The sequence below is a fragment of the Tinamus guttatus genome, unplaced genomic scaffold (genome assembly GCF_059628265.1).
Source record: "Tinamus guttatus ecotype Peru unplaced genomic scaffold, ASM5962826v1 Tinamus_guttatus_pri_ptg000521l, whole genome shotgun sequence".
Taxonomy (NCBI): domain Eukaryota; kingdom Metazoa; phylum Chordata; class Aves; order Tinamiformes; family Tinamidae; genus Tinamus; species Tinamus guttatus.
The window spans coordinates 269,981-295,103 of NW_028289055.1; the positions used below are offsets into that span (position 1 = coordinate 269,981).

At 44.5% G+C, this 25,123-nt stretch overlaps 1 protein-coding gene and 1 pseudogene across 1 annotated transcript; one reads left to right on the forward strand and one right to left on the reverse strand.

The window, feature by feature from the left end:
* LOC148592802 (ATPase family AAA domain-containing protein 2-like) overlaps nt 1-25,123 on the reverse strand; it is a 67,051-nt pseudogene that overhangs the window by 33,704 nt on the left and 8,224 nt on the right.
* On the forward strand, nt 682-18,354 carry LOC148592803 (ATPase family AAA domain-containing protein 2-like). Its single transcript, XM_088533762.1, has 7 exons — nt 682-699; nt 1,692-1,804; nt 4,043-4,226; nt 4,697-4,882; nt 5,351-5,486; nt 16,406-16,434; nt 18,244-18,354. Exons 1-7 carry the CDS (start codon nt 682-684, stop codon nt 18,352-18,354), a joined length of 777 nt encoding a protein of 258 aa, XP_088389888.1.

Sequence of the window (25,123 nt, forward strand, 5' to 3'; positions counted from 1 at the left end):
GGGGTGGTGGCAACCACAATCCTGCTGCATCTCTCCCGCTTGCTTCTCTTTTCCTTCCTTTTCCCTTCTTTTTCGCCCTGGCCTATTGTGCGTATGAGAATAAAACTTAAAAGCTTTTTTCACATTTGACCCATTTGTGTTTTAATCTCGCTCTTGGGATCGTATCAAAACCTGCCCTGACACCGCGGCTTCCATCTCTGCAGACACACGCACTCCCTCGCCCCCACGTTAGCCGTCCCACTGCTTTTCCCACCGGTCCGGCCCTGGGTCCACGCCGCCCTACACACCACAACTTTACTAGGTCGGGATGGTTCTTTTCCGCCAAAATGCCGCGGCGGATCCCCTCGTCCCCTGACGGGGCCTCCTCAGCTTTCCTTATCCTCGTGCTTTTGGCTGTTTTTCGGCCTTTTTTGGCCATCTTTCGCGGCCGCTTCTCGGCTCGCGGCTGCGCTGGCGGCGCCTCATGGTGGAAGGGCACTGCGCGTGCGCGGGGGCGGGGACTGTGGCTCCTGCCCACTGCACACAGGGCCTCTCGGTAGCCGCGGGCGGGGCGGGGGAGGGAGGGAGTCCTCCCGGGGTGGGGGGGCGTGCGCTCATGCGCAGTGCGCCCCTCCCCTCCATGCCGGGGCGGGGCGGAAACGTGCGGCAGCGGGAGGCCGTTGCCCGTCCCCCGCGGTCGCCATGGACACAGCGGAGCCGGTTGCGCAACGGCCTTTACTGTCGCCCTGGAAACACGGGCGGGAAGAGCGGGACCGGGAGGGATTTGGGGTGGATAGAAAAAGGAAAATAATAATAATAAAAAGAAGAAGAAGAAATAATAACAATAAGAAATAATAATAATAAGAGGAAATAATAATAATAATAAGAGGAAATAATAATAAGAAATAATAATAATAATCCCCAGTGGCCGCTGGGGATGATTTTTGGGCCTGAGCTGCCTGGGAAAGAACACACGACACTTAAGCTGCGACACAGGAATGTAGAAAGAACGGGGACATAAAAGGAGCCCGGATTTCCCCCCAGGTGCGTGGTTCTTCCCCTGCACCCACACGCACGCTTTCTTACCCTCAACATCACTCGCACCGAGGGCTGCGGGACACCCCTGAAAGAAGAACAAAAATAATAAAAATTAAAAAGAAAGAATTAGAAAAAGAAATAAATAATAATAATAATAATAATGATAATAATAGCGAGCTGCCGTGGGGATTTTTTTTTGGCTTGCTTTTTTAGCTTATTTAGAACGAAACCCACTCTAGCATGAAGTTAAAAATACAGAAAAAGCATTTTTGGTACTTAATATCTTTTAATATCATTTGTTGTATTAAGTATTTAGCAAATATGTTTTCAGGCAGATGTTTCTGAAATGGCTGTGTTTTGTTACACACATTTGCTTTCCAACGCTTAAAAATAAAAGTCTTCCAGCTTTCCCTTCAGTTAGGAGGAGACTTTCTTTTTAATTCCAGTCAAGTGTCTTCCCATTAACGTTTGGAAAGACGACTTAAAGGGAGTTCACGAGGCTCGAACAAGCATGAGAGCAAGTCTGGCTGATGCCAGTGCCATGCAAATGGACAGGGTCGTAAGTGATTTTAACTCGTTGTGTTAGAGGGATTTTTCCAGGGTTTCTGATGGAACCTTCTGTAGGCTGCAGCTTTCTTTAAGGTGTGAACTTATTCTGTTGACTTGATCTTTAGGTCCGATTTGGTGTGGGTGGTCTTTCTGAGCACATTGCAATGTTAAAAGAGATGGTAATTTTTCCGCTGCTTTATCCGGAAGTCTTTGAGAAATTCAAAATTCAGCCCCCAAGGTAACACACCTTTACGAAACTCTAATTCAGCTGTCTAGGGGAGGATATTATACTGAGGCATCAATATATTTTTTTGTGCTTCAAACATTTGGGCATTGTTGAGTTTTTTTTTTTCTAAGTAGTAAAAATGTTTTATTTAAAATGTATAAAATCTAGAGTATATGCAGGTTGAAAATGTAAGCAAAGGCCTTGGCATGATAGAAGACCTGGTGTGTGGTGCTTTAAAAGGGAGTATCACTTGCCTTAATCTATTAATACTAGGGGTTCTGCCTCTGCCTTTTGACTCAAGACAAGCTATAATGCAAGCACTTTGTTTCTAGGCTAGAAAAGAGATTTTCAAGATTCACACACGAAACTGGACCCCTAAACCATGTGACACGTTCCTTGATGAGCTGGCTGAAAAATCTGCTGTTCAAAAGTTTTGAACAGCATAAGTTCAAAAATGAAGCGAGTTCCTGCATGTGACTGAGTCTGCAGGAGTTTCAGCTCGTGGCGCACGGCAGGGGGGAACCAGGCTCTTGCACCTCGCTGCACAACTAGCCAGGGAGCCAGCTGCGTGTCCCCAAAGCCATCAGAGTGAGACACTTCCATCCACTTATTGCTTTACTTTCTGTCTCTCCAAACAGTGAGTGGCTTTTGGAGCAGCTTCCTCAGGAGAAAAGTTTTGCTTAGAAGGTTCAGGAGAAAAGTCTGGCTGGTTTGTAAGCGTGCAGGGTGGCTAACAAAACCTCTGGAGTGCAGCAACACTTTTCACATTTCCTATTAGACTGTTTTAACCTGCATGCAAAGTCTTTGCATGTTGCACTTTGCCACCTTGACCTTTCTGTGTTGCCACAGCCTGACATAATGCTCCATTTGATGTTCTGTTTTATTAGGGTACTGTGGTGCTGATATCAAGTCCGCATGTGCTGAAGCCGCCCTCCGTGCTTTGCGGCACCGCTACCCTCAGATATACAGAAGCCCTGAGCAACTGCAGCTAGATGTCTCTTCAATTAAAATAACAGCAAAAGATTTTTTCATGGCTATGGAAAGAATTGTACCAGCTTCACAGAGGTCTGCGGCTTTGCTCAGACAAGCATTATCACCCATTTTTAAACCACTGCTTAATAAGACTTTTCAGAGAACTTTACGAGTCCTGCAGAGAGTATTTCCCCACGCAGAACTTGTCCTAAAGAAGGACCAGCAGCAAGGCAGGACCATAACATGTACAGCTGGTTAAAACTACTTGTTGTTTTAGCTATCATCATTTCACCTCATATGAATTGAAGTATTTGTGGATCACACTGTGCGATGTGTGAGATCACATGCATCAGATTTCCTGGCAACATCCTGCTGGCTTTTCTACCTGGAGAGTTGCTAGGTTCATTTTTATTGGTAGAACAGGCAGAAAGCCACAAGTGCAAGCAGAGACGCTAGGTGATCCATAATTACTTCCCCTCTCTATTCTCTGCTTCTACCTTCTCCTCCCTGAGTGATCTTGGAGGATCTTTATACAGAAGATGTGTTGATCTACACACCCTGGCTTAGGAGTCTTGAGACAAAGGGCCGTTGGTGGCCATCACATTCACTTAATTCCCATACTTTTACTGTGGGACACAGATTCCAGACACACAGCCTCGTGGGTTGTGTGGGTGTCTAGCAAGTACAGGAGTTGTTGCTGATAATCACATTTCTTTGTTCTTGGGGCAAAAAAAGGGACTTTTTGCCAATAAAGAAATATAACTTTTGCAAAACATAAGACTTAGGCGAGGTTTGTAGAGCCTTGTGCAATCTCTTTAGACCTGTGGTAGGATCAAGTCTTCAAAAATAGCATTTAGTGTGAGCCCATCCAAGGGAGAAAGAGAGATAAGTGGGTTTTGGGGCTGCTTTGGAAGCTGTATTAGAGTGAGACATGCAGACTATCCAGGCAAGTTAACAAACCCTTCTTGTCTTCCAGGTGATATGAACGCTACTTTACAAAGCGATTTCATCTGGAGTGATGAAGAGTCACTTTCAGCCTTTGAAGATGAGGAGACTTTTCCTGAAAAGACTTGTCGAAAGAAGAAAAACTTCCTTGACTTCAAGAGGTAAATGCCTGTCCCCTTTTAGGTTCAGAATCTTCAGCTTGCTGTGTGTTTGGAAAGAGATTATGCTGCTTGTGTCTTCTCTCAAGAGAAACTTGAAACAGAACAAATTAACATTGATGTCTTTATTCATCACTATGTGTTTTAAACTTGCTATTTTCTAATTTTGTTCCAGAAATGCTTCTCACCAGCCAACGTGTCACAGACCAAGGCTCTTGCTCTCTGGAGAGCCAGACCGTGGGCAAAGCCCCCACTTGGCGCCCGCAGTCATACACGCCCTGGAAAAGTTTCCAGTTTATACCCTGGACCTGCCAGTTCTGCTTGCTAGTGCCTCATCACCAGAGGAAATATGTGCACAGGTATCTTTTTTTTTTTTTTTTCCTTCTTTCTTTAATCTCATGAGATTGTCTGTCTGTAAACTGCTCAAGTGAGGTAAGTGAAATTGTTAATGGAGGTGGTCTGCTTTTACTGTACTTTGCTACTATATTATAACATTTTGACCTTTGATGAGAGATGGACACGTAAGCACAGATGTTCTATTGAGTCGTGCGGCTCTTTAGAAGTTAACTTACATGTAAGCAGTCTTGCAATCAGGCAGCAATCTGGATCTCTGTCTGTGTAGCTCTCTTAATTTTTGAGTCAAATCAGAAATTTTACTCTACTATTAATAAGTTTTGCATGGTGAGGTTTTTTTTTTGTTCGTTTGTTTGTTTATTGGTATGTTGCCTTTATGCACTTCTATTTTATTAGGCCAGTTTGATGCATAGTTATTTATGAGCAGCCTGTGCTCCCTGGTTCATTGCTCTTACCAAAGCTTTCATTTTACTAGTTTATCCGAGAAGCTCAGAGCACAGCACCAAGTATAATTTATATTCCACGGATCAATGTATGGTGGGAAACAGCTTGCGTTTCATTGAAAACTACTTTTACAACGTTATTAGAGAACATTCCAGCATTTGCTCCGGTTTTGGTGCTTGCAACAGCAAACGTATCGTACATGGATCTCCAAGATGAGGTATTTCTGTCAACACTTTTCCCAATTCTTCTATTCAGTTTCATTTTATGAATCCTTTAAGTAATACTGTCCTCCCTCAAGCAAATGGATCCTTTTATTACTAGGGCACCCTTCTGAATCATTTAATTTTGCTTAGACACAAAGCAGCGCTGAGAACGTTTGTCTCGGTTGTTTTGTGAGTCAAGGGACTCGCTTCCACTTCAGCAGGAAACCTCAAAGGTGGGGGATATCATCACTCTGTCAGTGCATCGTGTGCTCGTCCATTCCCTGAGCTTAAATTCTAGAGCTTTTTCTCAAAGAAGATATTTTATTTGCCATCCTGACCTAAAGAAATCTAGCCTTTGATCACCAGGAAGATAATATTTATTTTAATATTATTTTTCAGATCATTATTAAGCTTAATTTAAAAAATCCTCTTTTCGGCGTAGTGATCTCGTACCTGAAATGTCTTTCCTTCTCATGCCATAGATACAGGTGTTGTTTATTGAAGATTATGGAGAAGTTTTTGATATCCCGTTGCCTACTAAAGAAGAGAGAAGCAACTTTTTTGAGGACTTAATTTTAAGTCAAGCTGCTAAACCTCCTGCATCTAGAAAGAAAGCAGGTGAGCCTATTCTATAGATAAAAATTTGCTAACTGTATGTTAACAGCCTTACAGTATTTGTTTTGGTAGTGGGTTTCCTATCAGTAACTCTGTGTGTGCTCCTATTTGAGTGCTGCCGATGGAATAAACTTTTCTGGTTCCCTTAAGCTCGGCAGGCCCTGGAAGTGCTGCCGGTGGCGCCGCCGCCTGAACCTTGGGAACCACCACGGGGAGAAACGCAAGGGGCAGAGGAGCAGGAGGAGGAGGCCCTTGGTGCACTTAGCGTTTTCTTAAGGGATGTTACTCTCAGACTTGCTGCTGACGGACGTTTCAAGACCTTCACAAACCCTGTTGATGCAGATGAGGTAAACTGCTCTGGGTCTGTAATACTGTACTGTCTGGGTGTAGTTTTAACTGCCCAGTGTTGGTGTGCTCTAGCGAAAGGCTTATCTTTAGCACTGCACTAAAAGGATTTCTTTTTGAGGAGCAAAAAGTGTTTTGTATTTTATTTTGCTGACTCCCTGAGGCTCTTCAATGTCCTTTTTTTGAGTAGTCACTGGAAGCCCTGGTTTCCTCCTAGAAAGTCAGACCAGCTACCACCAGAGTTTGCCTGGGGAAAGACTTTGATGTGTAGGTATGCTACAACTCTGAAATAAACAGTCAGCTTTCTTTGGGGCTGTTGGAATAAAGCCTAAAGCTCTCGCCACGTGTTTGTTGGCTGTCAGTGGTTCCTCTGGGAACAGGAGAAGAGCAGATGTTTGAAAAAAAATTCAAGATTCCACCTGCCATTTTGTCTCTGGCTCCCCAGTACAGGATCAGCCATAAATGACATGTGGTTTCATCTTCCCCCAAAACTTCCAAGTCCCTCTTTTTCTCATTTAATTTACTGAATTAGCCTGTTAAGATGGGGGCATATACTTCAGAGTTAGTTGCAATTTTAATACAGCTGTGTATCAGCAAGGGCCCTGTTCCTCTGGGCATCCCTCGTCTTTCCCTTCCAGGCTCTTGACATGTCAATAGTCTAAACAAATAGAGGTCTCCTCACCTAAACTACCCTTGAGGCTCCTCTCACGCTCCCAGTAAGGACATAATTAACTCTGCTCCAGGTATCTCCTCCTAAGGGAGATGCCTAGAGCAGCTGCTTCCGAAGGGCAATTCTGGCAGCGGATTTCCTGCTGCCCAGAGCAGAGCCTGGCTCGGGTGGCTCAATCCAGTGTATTTACTGCAATGTTCTGAAGCTGAAGGAAGCAAATCCTGCTCTCCATGTCTGTTCCCTTCGCTGTCCCACACATACTCCCCAGCTTCCTGCTGCTTTTCTTCTCCCTTCCAGTGTGTCTCTTCAAAGCCCTTTGAAAGAGCCTTTCCTTTTTCAAGCAGCTAACTGGTTAATTCCACTATCTGCTCATAATGTCACAAATATTCAGGGTTTTTAAGAAGTCATTATTTGAATTTATTAAAATAATGTGGGTAGATACTGTGTAAGTCTAATAAAACCTCTGAACCCATCTATTTAATTTGTAAGTACCTGATTATATCACAGTTATTAAACAGCCAATGGACCTTTCAACAATTCTCTCTAAAATTGACTTGCACCAATATATAACTGCAGGAGATTTTCTGAAAGATCTTGATCTAATCTGTAGCAGTGCCTTAGAATACAAGCCAGATAGTGAAGCTGGAGGTGAGGATAGCTCTTTATCCCTCATTTAGACAACCTTTAAAATGCATAGATTGAGAAGAGTTGTCTCTTTACAATGGCCTTGGGATTAGCTCCCTTGAAACATCCACAGAGAGCATTTCTTGCCACTTTAAAAACTCATGTAGTGTTAAATTATTTAGAGATGAAATTATGTGCAATCGGTGCTAATGAAGATGTAGTGCCTCTGCCTTCATTATTAACTTTTATGTTCTTCTGCCAAAACTATTCCCTGAAATAGCTTGCAAAATCTCTTTGGGAAAAGAGTCCATCTTTTCCATATGATCCAAATCAAGGATTTCACTTAGCTAGTGGCAAACACTCAGTTCTGACTGTCAACTTTCAGATCGTCTCATTACACACAAAGCTTGTGCTCTGAGAGATGCTGCCCATGTCATAGTGAAGGAGGAAATGGATAAAGACTTGGAACAACTTTGTGAAGAAATTAGAGAGTCTCGTGAGAAAAGAGGTATGTATTCCAACCCTAGGGATTTAAAGACTTGCCTCAGTATTTGCAACTAGAAACGTGAGACCAACTTTTTTGCTGTCTGTTCTTCATTGCAAGGCTGCAGCTCTTCACAGGATGTGCCATCTCACTACGAGGTGATGCCACAGCAGCCCTCTGTTTCTGGATGTAATAAACAAGATAACAAGTGTAACGAAAGAATAGAGATGCCAGTGATGCTGGGAGCCTGCCCTACACCACGGCCTAATGGCAAGTTGCTTTTTGTTTTTAGATTTTTTTTCTTTTTTTCTCCCCACCAACAGGCTTTCTGGGTGATGTTGCTAATGCCATTGATATCCTTCTTGTGACAAGGTTTCTGCCGGTGGAAACTTTGCCAAGGATTTCACCCATCTGTTTTGTGCAATATTCTGTAAATAGAAAGAAGGGTGGGGTTTTTTGTTTTCCTTTGTGGAAGGCATAAGGACAAAAACAGTTTTAAACAGGTTATCTGAATCATAAAACTTTACTGAGAATTTTCTTTATCCTTCAGTTACTTTCTTGAAATGGTCTCTTTTTAACTCTTCCCAGCATTCACTCTGCTTTTGATCTTTACTGGTTTTATAAGAGATTTGAAGAGCTTTTCTCCAAAGGCTTTTTTGCTATTTATCTCTATTAGTTCATGTAATGAGACAGTAAGCAACTTTACCCAATAGGCAGACAATAGGACTGCAAAGCAAGGCTAAAGTAGGAATTTTCTGGGCTTAAAATCTTCAAATCTAGTTTAAAGTCTTGAATAAATTTAAAAATCTAACAGCAAATGGACCGCATGAACTTGCAACCTTTTCTTTAGACCTACATGTGTAGTGAGATTTGTCAGTACTTTCAGTTCTTTGATTGTTTTACTTGACATACAAGGAAGATAAGAAGAGCAAATTTTAAAGGAGGAGCTGCTTTGCTTATATTTTGGGTTGTTTTTTTCTAATATCTTATTGCAGTTCCGTCCAAAAGAAAGCGCAAAAGGAAGAATTGCACTTCCAGTGGTGAAACAAAGAGGAGAAAGATTTTGCAGTGGAGTAAAGTGAATAGAAGTGGAGAAGACCAAGAGGAAGTAGACAGTGAGGGAGAAGAGTTCCTGGAAAACGGTGCTTCTAGCATGCACCAGACTGAAGGTGAGTTCATAGGAGGTTCTCATGTGGAAGAAAGCCACAATAGTCTTCCATGGCGACAGACAAATGTCTATGAAAATAAACATGAGACAGAAAACAAGAGATTTTTCCTCTGCGACTAAATCTGGCTCTGAAGAGAAAAGAGCCCAGTTTTCTCCCAATTCAGGGCTAAGAAATTGAAATGAGACTTTGGATTCCCAAAATCCAGCAAGTTTCCAAGAGGGTGATTCAGAAGGTAAGCGAAAGGTCCAGCAGACCAGTTAGCTCCATTTTGTTGTTGAGGGGTTTACATTAGCCTCCTTTAATTTCATTCTATTATTTCTTTACAAATCACTGCACTGTGTTGCTTCCATTAAGATTCTGTCCCTCTGATTATGCCACCAAAGTCATTTTTCTTAAGCTGCTGCTCTTCTGATTGTGAAATCAGTTTTGTAATTCTATCTCCTGGCAAACCAACAATCATTTGCTTTCTTTTATGGCATGTGCATCTTTCTGATAAGGAGCAGCTTGGGATAAGGAGCTGTAACTCGGCCTGTGTAGATTTAGTCACGATGTGGCAGAGATGACTCACATCCTAATGCTTGCTTCAAATGGGAGATGGGTTTTCTTAACATTCAACTTCCTTAAGTAGGCACTGCTGTAATGGCAAAGTTTTGACTATTGCTTTTTTCTCCTCTCAACCCTGGGCTTTTCACTCCCACTGCTTTTTGATCTTGGTTCCTACTTTTTATGGAGGAGAAAGTAGAAGGCAAGTATTTCTCAGTAAACAAATAACAGGGAACCGTAGAGAAAGATTGGATGCCACTTGTGGGATAGCTGATGGATAGCCATGTTCCGGAGAAAGAGAAATCATGACTTAAGAAAGTGTTTTCATCCCAGAGACTTACATGCGTCATGAGAGTCTGGCCGGACGTCATGAGGGTCCGGTGGGAATTCCTGAGGAGCCGGATCCCCCCGTTGTGGTGGATTACAGCAAGTTTGTGGTATGTCTGTTTTCAGTTTTCTTTAGAACAAGGTAGGGAACTTTCTCCCCGCACTGCTGTGAGGGAAGTGGAGCTTGATGGGCAGTTGTGGGCAGTATTTCCACTTGCCTGGTTGCTGTGTGTGGGTCCACTCCGACAGCCTCACTCCACGCACAGCTCCTGGACAGTGTTGGCAGTCAGTTGTGCTGTGATGGGACTGTTCAGCTCCTGAAGCCTTCAAGAGCTTTTGCAGACGGTCTCGTGCTATTTTCAACTCGTGTTGTCTCCATTTTGTTTTCAGCATCTGCTGGATTCTGTCACTAAGAGGACAAGGACCTTCAACATCTTTTACCTAGAAAAAAATATACGCTCTCCTCTGCCAGTGCATTTACAAGCACTGGAACGATTATGACAAAACTAAACTCATTGTGGTAAATTTTATATATGTTTTCTAATGGTTATATATAGTATTCTGTCATGGTTAAAAGAGTCTGCATGCCCTCTGAATATCATGCTTATTTCATATTCATTGCTTTAGTGCTTAGATGTCATAAGACTTACCCATTTCCATCTGGAAGACATTTACCCATATTGCAAAACCATTGTTATATTTGGCATAACACTTTTCAGTTTCAGCAGGAAAAAGAGATTGGACTTGAAGACAACAGTTCCACCCACCCAGCTCCTTCAAAGCAATTAACCTTGGAGACTGTGGATGGCTGTTCTTGCTATCCACAAGTGTATCCAAGGTGTAGGGGGACCATGAAAGGAGGTTGCTCTTCTCAGTCTGTTACTTCCTCTTTCTCCCCCTCCTACAAGCAGGCAAACATTTGCAGATGTCTTCAGGAGGCATCCACCACCCAAGCCGGGCAATCCCAGTGTTGATTTGGTTTAGATATGCTGGAAATGGAGTGTTCAGGTCCAAAGAAGCCATGAGCCCACTCGTCCCTGAGGCGCTTGTGTGTGAGGATAGATAAAATTCTTGGTCCCTCTGCAGTTTACCTTGAAAAGAAGGAGCCTCTTTGCTTAGGCACTGGTATCTCCATCTCTTCCCTCACATCTGATTGAGAGGTAGAACGGACACTCTGTTCTCACTGTGCACAAATGGGGATATTTTGGATTCAGGGAGGTCACGCCTGACAGACGTTCCCTTCTCACCTGGTATAATGCCACGTACTAGCTTGAGAAGGGAAAATATTGATGTTATCCCAGCACTTGTGGGCTTCTGGAACCTAACATTGGAATGCTCAAACTAAATGTGCCTGGATTTCTTTGTTTCCTCCCTTTTTCTTTAGCTCTAAGTACAGTTCTCTCTTCTTCTGAGTGCACTGGGCAAGTAGCAAAGGTAAATTAATTATGGAGCATCCACCAAGTAACTTTCTCAGCTTTTAGCTGTGGTTGCTCAGGGAGGATCTCTTCCGACCTGTTTTAACAACTGTTGCTCCAGGCTCTGTGTCCTCTACTCTTTTGGACACATAGGGATGTCTCTGAAGCTACAGAGAATAGAGAAGCATTGTGATGCTTTTAGCACATGATATAGCTAAATATCACCAACAGGGGAATGTATTTACAGATGCTTTAACTTTTTGTGAAGAAAGAAACTATCAGGTTCTTAAAATTTTATTTGTGCTTTTCTTTATTATCAGGAAATGAAGAAAATCATTAGGAACTTCTACTGTGCTTCATAATGTGATCTTCAGAACACTTCACTTACTTATACTATGCAGATATGGATGTATAAGGCATATATGTATATAAAATATATATAAAAAAATTAAGATATATTTTATAGCTGTATTATAATTATAAATATTACATATTTTAATAGATATAAATATATAAAATACATATAAAATATATAAAATACATATAAAATAAGTCTTAAGATATGTTTTTTATACATTCATATTTATAAAACAAATATATATTTTTATTGTTTTAATTGTATTGTTTTAATAAAAACCTATTTTAAGTGAAACTGCATTCGAGTTTGTCTGTTTTAATTGTAGAATAATTTCAGCAGTAAAAATCTTTCTTCTTCCTGGTATATTAAGTAGATCATGGGAAAGTTTACCTCCTTCTTGGTTTATCAGTTATATAACTGAGGCAAACAAGAAAAATGCATAGGGAAGAAAACAGGAAGCTCTCATCTTTCCCTGGCTTGATCTCCAACCTAGCTGGCTGCTGCCATGAATTGACAAGACTGGTCTGTATGGATCTTAGAGAATAGGATGGTTTTCCTTTTTTTTTTTTTAAAAAAAAACAAAAAAACAAAAAAACGGAAGACAACATACTGTGCAGTAGGGGTGAAGCTGAGAAATTACGAGAATGATGCCTGAAAGTAGCTTCTGAGAAGCCCGAAAGAGTACACACTGAACACGTCCAGTTTTGCTTCCCTCCTCGTTTGCTTTTTCTGTGTCCTCGTGTTTCTCCTCTAGTTGGGCTCTGCAGGCTACATTGCTGCGCCGAGGCCGACCCTGCGAGATGGAATGAACGACACTTCAATGTGAAGCAGGTTCAATTCGCTTTACTATTGTCTACTATGTAGCTTTCGCACACACACACTAAGCAACAGCATTCCCATTGGTTAGGCTCTAGTGTCCATGCATAGTTAGCTTTCAGCTGACTGGCATTCTTTCCCGATGCTCTGTTGCTGGGCCTCCCGGATGCTTATCTGGTTATGGCTGGCCTAATTCATTAAAAAGTTGCTAACAGGCGTTATCTTCTCCGGGAGGCCTTGGTTCCCATTGCTTCAGTTCCTCGGTTCTCATCGCCTCAGCTCCTCGTATTCTTGCAAAAGTGGTAAGGCCCCAACATTTTCCCCTCTTTTTTCAAAAACAGAATTAGCAATATTATGCATCAAGCGTTGCAGGCATTGGCAAAAGCAAGGTAACATAATCACAAGCACGAGTATAACCATTCCGATCACGCATAAGTGGTACAACATTTATGTAATCCATGGTCCTAAGCCTAACGATCTGAGCCAATCTTCCAATCCCCAACTTTCTTCCTTTAACTTGTGCAGCCCTTCCCTCAAGAGCACAATCTTTTTATGAATAGACTCTGAATGATCGGATAAGTTTAAACAACACATACCTTCAAAATCCTCACACCCATGCCCATGCGCTAATAGCAGAAAATCTACTGCGGCTCTATTCTGCAGTACTGCATGATTTACACTAGCTACATCTTGCAATAGCTGGTCTAAAATGTCTGATGTTAAATTTAACTCATTCCTTGTCCAGCATGTTAGCTGTTTTAAGGAAGTCATTGTTCGGGCGGCAGTGCTCCCTGGGACAAGCAGGGACACAAAGATAGTTTTGACCCTTGACCAAAACCTTGGATCCCCGACTTTTGTACAATCTAACTCATGTATCGATCGTTTCTTCCTTTTGGATACAAAGGTCATCACTTGGGATATATTAGGGTGAAACAAGCTCAGTTTCCCCAGATAACATGGACCTCCTTGTGGACCGGACGGTCCTCCGTTCCACGCCCGGTCTCCACATATTAAAAACACTCCTGGTGGTAGCCGTTTCGCAGAGAAGCTCGTTAATTTACATTGGGTATATGTGTGAACATAAACATCATTAATTTTCAGCCCCGAGTTAACCGTCGCCCATTGCGATGTACTTTCTTCAAGTGCACCTTTGCTATGCGGTTCAAAACTAACCCATCCATCGTTTCGGGTGGTATTTGTGGCATTCAGACTTCCCAACAAGTCTAATTCCTCCGGCGGGAAAGTCAAAGTGCCATTCAGACTTCTGATGATTTCACACTGCCAGCACCCGTCTAACTGTTCTGCCGTTTGCTTTGATCGGTAAGGGCACATAGTAGTATTTAATAGAGTATCATTAAGCACAGCAAAATTAGCTACGTACCCATTGAATTCTTGAGGTTACCAAACAAGGACACCTATCAAACAAGTGCGGAAAGGGTCTCCTGGACGTTACAAGCTAAGACAGAAGGCATTTTGGCCTGTCTGTCTGATTAGCTATGGTGACCCAAATGTTCTCCCTCTGTTGGACTTCTGTCTGCCATTTTCCCTGCACTATCCCTGTCACCATTATCAAGATGATTACCAACCAGCTGAACCTGGTCCATTCTGACATCCTGGTCCATTAACTGTTCCTGTCTCTTCCGCAACCACGGTCGTACCCACTTGGCTGGTACCCAGGTCACTCCGTCTCCTGCAAGTACACAAGCATAACCCCGTCCCCACATAACTAACTCGACTGGACCTTCCCAGATTTGTTTCTGCAGCCAGAAAACTTCTACTTGCACCTCTTTTCCTGAAAGATCAGCTGAGTTTTTAGAAAAATAGGTGAAAATAGGAGCTGGGGCGATGAGAACCGAGGAACTGAAGCGATGGGAACCATCATTTCGAGGGTTAAGCCAATTTAAAACATAACATGCTTTGCTGATTAATTCGTAGGGACTCTTCTCCCCCTCTTTTTTCAAAGCAAACAATAATTGTTTTAAATTTTGATGGTGACGCTCGATAATGGCCTGACCACTGGAATTATAAGGGATACCCGTCTGATGGATTATTCCCCATTGCTGGAAAAAGGTTTTACAGGTGTTACTCTTATACGCGGGTGCGTTATCTGTCTTTATGATGTCAGGCTTTCCTAAGACAGCAATTGCCTGAGCCCAATGTTTACAGGCCGACTTGGCATTTGTGGAAGTGGCAGGGGTCGCCCATAGAGCCTTCGAACAGGTATCCACAGTAACATGTAAATACTTTAGTCGCCCAAAGGGTGCAAATTCTGTTACATCTGACTGCCATATCTGCCTTGGTTGTAACCCTCTCGGGTTGGTACCCATTTCCTGTAAAGGGGTCAATCTTGCACAATCAGGACAGGCAGCAATAATAGCACGAGCTGTTGCTCGGGAAATTTTAAATTCGCGTTGTAACGCTCGAGCAGATTGATGGAAAAATGAGTGAGAAGTTGATGCCTGCTGTTCCACCGAACAAGGAATACCTGCTGCTGACACGGCACTACCTATGACTGCATTACCTTCTGTTAAAGGGCCAGGGAGTGCAGTATGACTACGGATATGTGATACCCAAAAAGCATGCTTCCTTTGTTGTATGATGTTCCAAAGCTGAACAAACAAGGCTTGGAGACTATGGTTGTTTACATGCCCTATAATTGCCCTATGAATTCGTTGAACAATGCCTACCACATACAGGGAATCGATAACTATATTCATGGGCCGATCATGAAAGGTTAGAAATGCCCAAACTACAGCTTTTAGTTCTAGGACCTGCACGGATGCGATCTCCTTCCGTATTTGAGTTTTCCAAAGATCTAACTCCCGGAAAGCATACCCATATTTTCCAGTTTTGCTACTAGCATCCGTGAACACAGTAATCGCATTTGGCAATGGTCTTGAGCTCTGGTTTTCTCGTTCTTCCAGCTCCAAAGAGGTGTGGAAGAGAGGATGCTTAGGATAGTGATTGTCCACTCTAATTCCCTGAATGGCTAAGGCAAATTCTACACTTTTCAAGCACCATTCTTCGACTAGCTCCAGAGCCTTTAGAGGCAGGATAATACTGTCAGGCTCTCTACCGGCAATTGTTTGTAAACGTTGCCGGGCTTTCAAAATTCCCATCCCAACTGCTTCATGCCTCTGAGTTAAGGTGCGTCGTAGATGACTTGGGAGAAAAACCCATTTGAGTACAAACAAGATCCCCTTCTCATTTATCTGGACGATGATTACCGCCACCTCCCTTTCTCGGTTGTAGACCACCAAACATATTGGTAACCCTTCCTGGAATCTGTAGGCAGCTGTTTCGGCTATCTTTTCCTCAATCCGTTCTAGGGCTATGGCAGCCTTTGGAGTTAAGCTCCGCTTTTCCACAGGCTCTTTAGCTCCTCTGAGCACTTGAAACAACGGCTCCATTTCCTCATTCGTAATACCACAAGAATTCCTGATCCATTGAATGTCTCCCACTAATTTTTGCACACAGTTAACAGTGTCAATATTTGTCTGCAATTTAAGCTTTTGGGGTCTAATTCTAGCCTCTGTGATAACCATACCCAAATAATTCCAAGAAGCTTGCCTTTGAACTTTCTCAGGGGCGATGACCAAACCAAATTCTTTTAAACAGTTAGTTAATTCCTCTTCCTGCTTGGCTGGTAAAACTTCAGGACTTGCTACTAGGATGTCATCCATATAATGGTACGTAATCAAATCTGGGTGATTTTCCCTCCACGGTTTCAGGGCCAAATTCACAAACCATTGACAGATGGTTGGCAAATTTTTCATTCCCTGGGGAAGAACTACCCACTGGTATCGCTTTGATGGGCCTTCCCTGTTAATTGTAGGAACCGTGAAGGCAAATTTTTCACTGTCCTCTGGGTCGAGGGGTATTGTAAAGAAACAATCTTTCAGATCAATTATTAGCAAATTCCATGCCTGTGGGAGCATAACAGGTGAAGGCAACCCTGGCTGTAAGGCTCCCATGTTTTCCATGCATGCGTTAACAGCTCGGAGATCATGTAACAACCTCCACTTTCCTGATTTTTTCCTAATGGTGAAAATAGGGGTGTTCCAAGGACTTGTTGACGGCTTAATGTTACCTTGGTCTAACTGTTCTTTGACTAATTCCTTTAGGTAACGCAGCTTTTCCTCTGGCAGCGGCCATTGGTCCACCCACACAGGGTCTTTCGTGGTCCGTGTTAACTTTAAGGTAGGGCGGAAGCTGCCCCCAATGGCTGCTAGGGAAAAGGTGTCTGCAAGATGACTCCCCACTGGGCCAGAACACCCCTTCCCAGCAGCCACAACGATGTGCACATCACATAAGGCTTTATCATGGCTCTGTTTCCCTCTTCATCCATGACTGTTACAAAACATCGACTAACCTGCGTAGGCGATTGCCCTCCGATACCTGTCACAGGAGCATCAATTTCTTGCAGATCCCACTGTGGTGGCCACGCAAACTTGGGAACGATAGTGATATCTGAACCTGTATCAATCATCATGGCAACATCAGTAAGACGAACACCATCTGGTCCCACCATACTCACGAGTCTTGTCGGACGCTGAGTAGTTATCTTTTCACAAAAGGCGACCTGGGGGGGTCCAGAAGATCCAAAGCCTTTGTTTCCGTGCTGGGCCTGTCCAGGATTAAGAACTATGGCTCGCAAAGGTATCAACTGGGCTATCCTGCTCAGTGCTGGAATAGTAATAGGAGGGTTGAAAATTTTTATCATTATACCAATATTTCCAGAGTAATCAGCATCAATACACCCTGGTAGAACAAAATGCTCATTTTTGAAGCTGAGGAACGGCCAATCACCAAAGCAGATAGGCCCCTCCCCAGGGGACCAGTGCACGTAGACTCTAATATGTGCACATCAGAATCTCTAATTATTGTGGATTTTGCCACAGTCAGATCGACTCCTGCACTTCCGCAAGTTGCGGAGGAGAGTTCGCAGAGACAGCCATTGTTTGGGGATATTTGTTTGCCAAAAAAAGGCTTGTCTGGCTTTTGTACTATTTTGGTATATGGTAATTGAGGTGTTCCTATCTGTGGCAGGGCAAGAAAGGTTGCTAAAGCTGCATTTTTCGACTGTTGTAATATTCTAGGATGAAGCGCTGCTTGGGCCTCAGGTGCCTGATAACGCCCATTTCCCATCAGTTGGTCGAGAGTGGCGATCCTTAATGGATCATCCATACTACAATTTAAATTTTCCAATTGCTTTTCTTCCAACCTTTCTTGCCACTTTGCTAGCCAGAGCATATAGGTAGTAGAGGAAAGCAGAAGTTCCATTATAGCCCTGCTGTCTGCAGGAACCATATTAGAATATTTAAACAAAGCAGAGATTTGGTTTCGAACTAGCTTATTATCACATCCATATTGCATCACTGTTTTTTGTAAACCTTGCACCAATTTCCAATCTAAAGGCTCCCACTTGGGGCCCTGGGCTCCCACTACTACGGGGGTTGCTATTGGAGTTAATATAAAGTCCCCCTGTAACCGAGCATTCTCTATCAACCCCTTATACCGCGCTCCTGCGTTAAAAGTTGGATCAATAGGTGGCGCCACATCCTTACACTTTCCCCCACCATCACTTCCACCTGCAGTGGCTCGGAGCCACGACAACAACCCCTCCTCAGCTGGATCGCTTCCTCCAGCTGCTTCTCGTTTCTTTTGAATCTTCCATAACTCCTCAACCTCTTCACCCAAAAGCCAGCCCTCCAGGCCAAACTTTGCCTGCAGATAATTTTTTGCTTCATCAATTCTCATACTCCCTTCCTTGACCTTCTGCAGTACCCACTCTTTTTTCCGTCTCAAAGCCTCTTCACTCGCCTTAAAGCTAGAAGTACCTTTTCGCGCCTCCCATTGCCCCGATTGTTTACCCACATTCTCCAACCCCTCTACTATAGCCTTATGGGCAGCCTTATATGCTGCCTTCACATCCCTTGCCCTGGACCCGCCGTCTAATCGCCGCATCTGTCCCAATAACTCCGTCATTCTCTCTGCTTGCTCCCGAAGTTCTCGTCGCATTCCTTGGACAATGGCGTCATCGTCATCCGACCCATCCGGGATCGGTGCTTTAATCGGATCCACGTCCATTTCGGGCGCTGTGAGGGGTGGTCGTTCTGAGGGCGGTCGTTCCTCCCCCTCCCACGGTGGAAGATACTCATCCACTCCCCCCCATACTTCACGTTCAGCTAGAGTTACTGGGCACGCCTCCCGAGATGAAGCCCCTTTTTCCTTATTGTCCATTTCCTCGCATGGACTCGGCTCAGTAATTTCAGTCCACTCGAAGCCTCCTGAACCACTCTCCTCCCCTTTTCCTCCACAGAGTGCTTCCCGCAAAGCAGCAGCGACTTGAGCCTCCCCGTGCAATTGTTCAAGCATTAGCCGCACGGGACGATATATTTTCGCAAGTCGCCGAGCTTCCTTTGAACCTACTTGCACACCATCCCACAGTTCTTTTCCCACTCACTCCCAGGACTCGAGCTTATATACCTGATAAGTTTCCTCTATGAGTTTTTTCTGCTTACAAAAAAGCAGTAAGTCAATTAAATCGTCTTTCGAGATCTCAGTCTCAGTCTTTTGAGCGAGCTTTAAGAAACTTTCTATAGTAGCACGCTCCGTTGCTGATGCAGCAATTTCCATTCTAGTTGCTGATGCAGCAATTCCCATCCTGCTCCCTGACTCACCAGGTCAGTCCTGACTCACTAGGTCAGCCGTGGCCACGATCCGCCTCTCTTCGGGCGCCCAGCTACTTCTCCGCTGCCTGCAGGATCCCTCGCGTTCTCGGCTCCACTCTACCCACGATCACATCACGTCGGGGTCACCAGATGCCGATGCCGACTCCACGAGACGGAATGAACAACACTTCAATGTGAAGCAGGTTCAATTCGCTTTACTATTGTCTACTATGTAGCTTTATACAATTCTATTACCCGTAAGCGCACACACTCGCTAAGCAACAGCATTCCCATTGGTGAGGCTCTAGTGTCCATGCATAGTTAGCTTTCAGCTGACTGGCATTCTTTCCCGATGCTCTGTTGCTGGGCCTCCCAGATGCTTATCTGGTTATGGCTGGCCTAATTCATTAAAAAGTTGCTAACAGGCGTTATCTTCTCTGGGTGGCCTTGGTTCCCATTGCTTCAGTTCCTCGGTTCTCATCGCCTCAGCTCCTCGTATTCTTGCAAAAGCGCTAAGGCCCCAACATTGCTGGGATGCTAAATAGCCCACAAGAGCAAGCAAGCGTTGGCTCTGCTTCCCAGGCCGAGCTAAGGAGCTTCTCCCACCCCTGAGACACGAGGCCTCACCTGCAGAGTGTACAAATTCACTTCTTAACCATTACTAGAGCTACTTGTCTCATATATTCTGGGTAAATCAGGGCAAAGCATGTGCCAGATAAGCTCTGTGTTTTATATCTCAGTTGTTTTCTTGGATGGGTTACAGATGCAGGCTTTGTCCAGGCTTCACTTAAGTGCGGAAAATAAAATGTCCAGATTTCTAAAGTGGATGCCTGTAAGTTAAGTGAAGGCAATTCTTGTCTATTAGTGCTTTGTGTGAAAGCCACGGGCCTGCACATGCTTGCACTACTGGGCACCAGGAAGGTTTCCTTGCATCTCCAGGGAGAGGAGAGGGAAAAAATTATAGAAGCAAAAATCTGTTTCTTAGCCCTTGAAGATGGTGTTGAAATCCTGACATCTTAAATGCACCTTTCACCAGGGAGTCGCTGTTGGTTCATTCTGTGGTAACAGGGAAACTTCTTACACTGAAAAAGAAGGGACAGGGCGGGAAAGGCAGACCCAGAAACAATCTTCTGGTAACGCTTTTGCACTTCAAACTTTTGGTTCAACTTTTTTTGTACTGCTGCTCTCAGCAGGAAACTGTTGCTATGGTGTTTTAGAAGTGTATGTGTATAAATGGGCAAATAGCGGTGGTCTTCCCTCATGTGATGCTATGGGGGTGATCCTTCCTAAAAGTCACTCTTTGTTTCTTCCTACCTCTGCTGCTGTTCCCAGAGTTGGGTGTCTGACCTCAAAACCGCATAACCCTGTTAAAAACAGCAAGGAAAAGCACATCACTGCAGGAAGAGCGCGGGGCAAGAGCTAAAACTAAACCCTAAACTAAACCCTATAACTCACCCTGTGAGTGCGTATTGACGGAAGAGGTCCTCTCAGCTCTCAACAGGTATATACAGAAATGTTTTTTGGATCTGTATGGCTTTTCCCACCCTAAATCTTTAATTCTGGGGCCAGTTCGTTAACGGCCGTGGGTGGTGGACCTGGGCCCTCCCAAACTCCCCTCCCTGCTGACAGACGCGGGGGAACTGCTGCAATCTCGGACTCGTGACGGGACAGCCATTTGTTGAAAACGGAATTATATAAAAGCACAATAAAGAACATATATCATGCTGCTATTGCACATGGCATGGGACATAACACCTAGCAATGCTCAATGTCCAACTGTGCAATCTTTGCATGTAAGTTTTAGTCGTCATGCCATCTTTATCTCTAGCATCTCTTTATCTATTATCTTTATCTATTATCTTTATCTATTATTTTTATCTCTAATATCTCTTTATCTAGCCGCTTCCTAAGCTGATCTTAGGTCAAGACTGCCAGTGTGTAAATGGGAAGAGTCCTGCATTATAGCAAATCTACCCAACCCTGCTTTTTATGCTGGGGTCAGCGTTGTACTGCACAAAGCTTCCTTTTTCAGGTGAAACTTCTAATTGTGAACAGAGTTGCTGCATTAAGAAAGAGGTATTTCTTACATTCTAGCTACTCTATGAACAGTTCTTCTAGCGGTATTTATTTTTCTTTCATATAAAATAAACCCAGCACTCAACCTGGAGGAAGAGGAAGTCTCCTTCTCTGGAGATCTTCAAAACCCGCTTGGATGCAGTCCTGTGCCACGTGCTCTAGGTGTCCCTGCGTATGCAGGGGGGTTGGACTAGATGATCTCTGGAGGTCCCTTCCAACCCTAAGCATTCTATGATTCTATGATAGGTTTTTTTTTTTTTTTTAAATGAAATGCGTGATGTTATTAGCTGCCCTGTAGATAGGGGCCTTCAGTAGTTCATATGAAAAAGAACCACAAGTTTTTAGTAGGCACATCCTCTGATACTTTCCATTTCACCCACAGCAGGTTCAAGCAAGAAGAACAAGAACAGGAGGAAAAAAGCAACTGCAAGATGGTAGAGGGAGTTCTGCTGGTAGAGTAGGCAGGGTTCATTCCAGGAAAAGAAAAGGAGAACCTGCAGGATTCTCTATCTCACCCACTAAGAGAGAGGGATACACTGCTGAGAATAGGAATATACAACCAGGGAGACCCTACTGGCAGGGAACTTGATTGTCAAATGAGAGGCTCTTGCAAAAAGGAGGAGCACTAGATGAAAGTATGTAGACAAATTGGCATAACAAATTGGCAGGCAGAGGGGGCAGACGACCTGCGTGGATGAGCCGGGAGCTTGTGGCAATGCTCAAGCAGAAGGCAGCGGTATACAGAATGTGGAAAAAAGGACAGGTCCCCTGGGAGAAATACAGGAACGTAGTCAGGGAATGCAGAGATGTGACAAGGAAAGCTAAGGCACGGCTGCAAGGCAATCTGGCAAGGGACATTAAAAATAACAAAAAAAAGTTCTTCAAATACATTAACAGCAAAAGGAAAATCAGGGAAAACGTGGGTCCGCTGGCGGACGGGATGGGCACCCTGGTTACAAATAACACAGAAAAAGCAGAGTTCTGAATGCCTTCTTTGCTTCGGTGTTTACCAAGGGCAGCCTATTAGAGCCCCAGGCCCTAGGGACAAGAGAAGAAGCTGGTGGAGAGGAAGACTTGCCCTGGGTAGAGGAAGACTGGGTCAGAGAGCACCTAAGGAACCTCGATACCCACAAATCCATGGGCCCTGATGGGATGCACCCCAGAGTGCTGCGGGAGCTGGCAGATGCCATAGCTAAGCCGCCCTCCATCATCTTTGAAAGATCCTGGAGAACGGGGGAGGTGCCGGAAGACTGGAAGAAGGCCAATGTCACGCCAGTCTTCAAAAAAGGCAAGAAGGAGGACCCAGGCAACTACAGGCCAGTGAGCCTCACCTCCGTCCCTGGAAAAGTGATGGAACGGCTCATGCTGGCCGTTGTCTCTAAGCACATGGAGGACAAGAAGGTGCTCAAGAGTAGTCAGCATGGATTCACCAAGGGGAAATCTTGCCTGACTAACCTGATAGCCTTCTATGATGAAATGACTGGCTGGATGGACGAGGGGAGAGCGGTGGATGTCGTCTATCTCGACTTCACCAAGGCTTTTGACACCGTCCCTCACAACATCCTCCTGGGCAAGCTCCGGAAGTGTGGGATAGATGAGTGCACAGTGAGGTGGATTAGGAACTGGCTGGATGGCAGAGCTCAGAGGGTGGTGATCAGCAGTGCAGAGTCTGGTTGGAGGCCTGTAGCTAGCGGGGTCCCCCAGGGGTCAGTCTTTGGTCCAGTCCTATTCAATTTATTCATCAATGACCTGGATGAAGGCACAGAGTGCTCCCTCAGCAAGTTTGCTGATGACACAAAACTGGGAGGAGCAGCCGATACCCCAGAGGGCTGCGCTGCCATCCAGAAAGACCTGGACAGACTGGACAACTGGGCGGTGAAAAACCTCATGCAATTCAATAAGGCCAAGTGCAAGGTCCTGCACCTGGGGAGGAATAACCCCAGACACCAGTACAGGCTGGGGACTGACCTTCTGGAGAGCAGCTCTGCAGCGAAAGACCTGGGTGTCATGGTGGATGATAAGTTGACCATGAGGCAGCAGTGTGCCCTCGTGGCCAAGAAGGCCAATGGGATCCTGGGGTGCATTAAGAAGAGCATCTCCAGCAGGTCGAGGGAGGGGATCCTGCCCCTCTACTCAGCCCTAGTAAGGCCGCATCTGGAGTATTGTGTCCAGTTCTGGGCTCCACAGTATAAGAGGGATGTGGAGCTTCTGCAGAGAGTCCAGCGCAGGGCCACAAGGATGATCAGGGGCCTGGAACATCTGTCCTATGAGGAGAGGCTGAGGGAGCTGGGCCTGTTCAGCCTGGAGAAGAGAAGGTTGAGAGGGGATCTAATCAGCGTATATAAATACCTCAAGGGAGGGAGTGCAGAGGACGGTGCTGGTCTCTTTTCAGTGGTGGCAACTGATAGGACTAGAGGAAATGGCAGGAAACTGAAACACCAGAAATTCCATAGGAACTTAAGGAAAAAATTCTTAACAGTGAGGGTGACAGAGCACTGGAACAGGCTGCCCAGAGAGGTTGTGGAGTCTCCTTCTCTGGAGATCTTCAAAACCCGCTTGGATGCAGTCCTGTGCCACGTGCTCTAGGTGACCCTGCGTATGCAGGGCGGTTGGACTAGATGATCTCTAGAGGTCCCTTCCAACCCTAAACATTCTATGATTCTATGATAACTCAGCCCTCAGCGCTGCCCTCGCGTGCCCACAAATCAGCGCTGCTGCTCTGGCACATCTAGAAAGCAGAACTGTTGAGCGGAGGGGGCAGGAGTGCGGCCGCTCTGACAGCTCCTCGAGGGTGGCGCACGGCATGGGAAGCTCCTGCAAACAGCAGGTTCAGAGCGGGAGGCAGCCTTGTTCTTGGAGCCGCCCTTGAAGATGCTGCCTGCATCAGCCCAGGTAGGACTGGGGGATGTGAGGGAAGAGATGGAGATACCAGTGCCTAAGCAAAGAGGCTCCTTCTTTTCAAGGTAAACTGCAGAGGGACCAAGAATTTCATCTATTCTCACACACAAGCGCCTCAGGGACGAGTGGGCTCATGGCTTCTTTGGACCTGAACACTCCATTTCCAGCATATCTAAACCAAATCAACACTGGGATTGCCCGGCCTGGGTGGTGGATGCCTCCTGAAGACATCTGCAAATGTTTGCCTGCTTGTAGGAGGGGGAGAAAGAGGAAGTAACAGACTGAGAAGAGCACCCTGCTTTCATGGTCCCCCTACACCTTGGATACACTTGTGGATAGCAAGACCAGCTATCCACAGTCTCCAAGGTTAATTGCTTTGAAGGAGCTGGGTGGGTGGAACTGTTGTCTTCAAGTCCAATCTCTTTTTCCTGCTGAAACTGAAAAGTGTTATGCCAAATACAGTAATGGTTTTGCAATATGGGTAAATGTCTTCCAAACAGAAATGAGTAAGTCTTATAACATGACAGCTAGGCACTAAAGCAATGAATATGAAATAAGCATGATATCCAGAGGGCATGCAGATTGTGTAACCATGACAGAATACAATATATAACCAATAGAAAACATATATAAACCTCACCTCGTAGTGAGATGGCACATCCTGTGAAGAGCTGCAGCCTTGCAATGAAGAACGGACAGCAAAAAAGTTGGTCTCACGTTTCTACTTACATATACCTCTTTTCTCACAAGAATACATACCTCTTTTCTCACAAGACTCTTTCATTTCTTCACAAAGTTGTTCCAAGTCTTTATCCATTTCTTTATCCAAGTCTTTATCCATTTCTTCCTTCACTATGGCATGGGCAACATCTCTCAGAGCACAAGCTTTGTCTCTATTGAGACGATCTGAAAGTTGACAGTCAGAACTGAGTGTTTGCCACTAGCTAAGTGAAATCCTTGATTTGCATCATATGGAAAAGATGGACTCTTTTCCCAAAGAGATTTTGCAAGCTATTTCAGGGAATAGTTTTGGCAGAAGAACATAAAAGTTAATAATGAAGGCAGAGGCACTACATCTTCATTAGCACCGATTGCACATAATTTCATCTCTAAATAATTTAACACTACACCAGTTTTTAAAGTGGCAAGAAATGCTCACTGTGGATGTTTCAAGGGAGCTAATCCCAAGGCCATTGTAAAGAGACAACTCTTCTCAATCTATGCATTTTAAATGTTGTCTA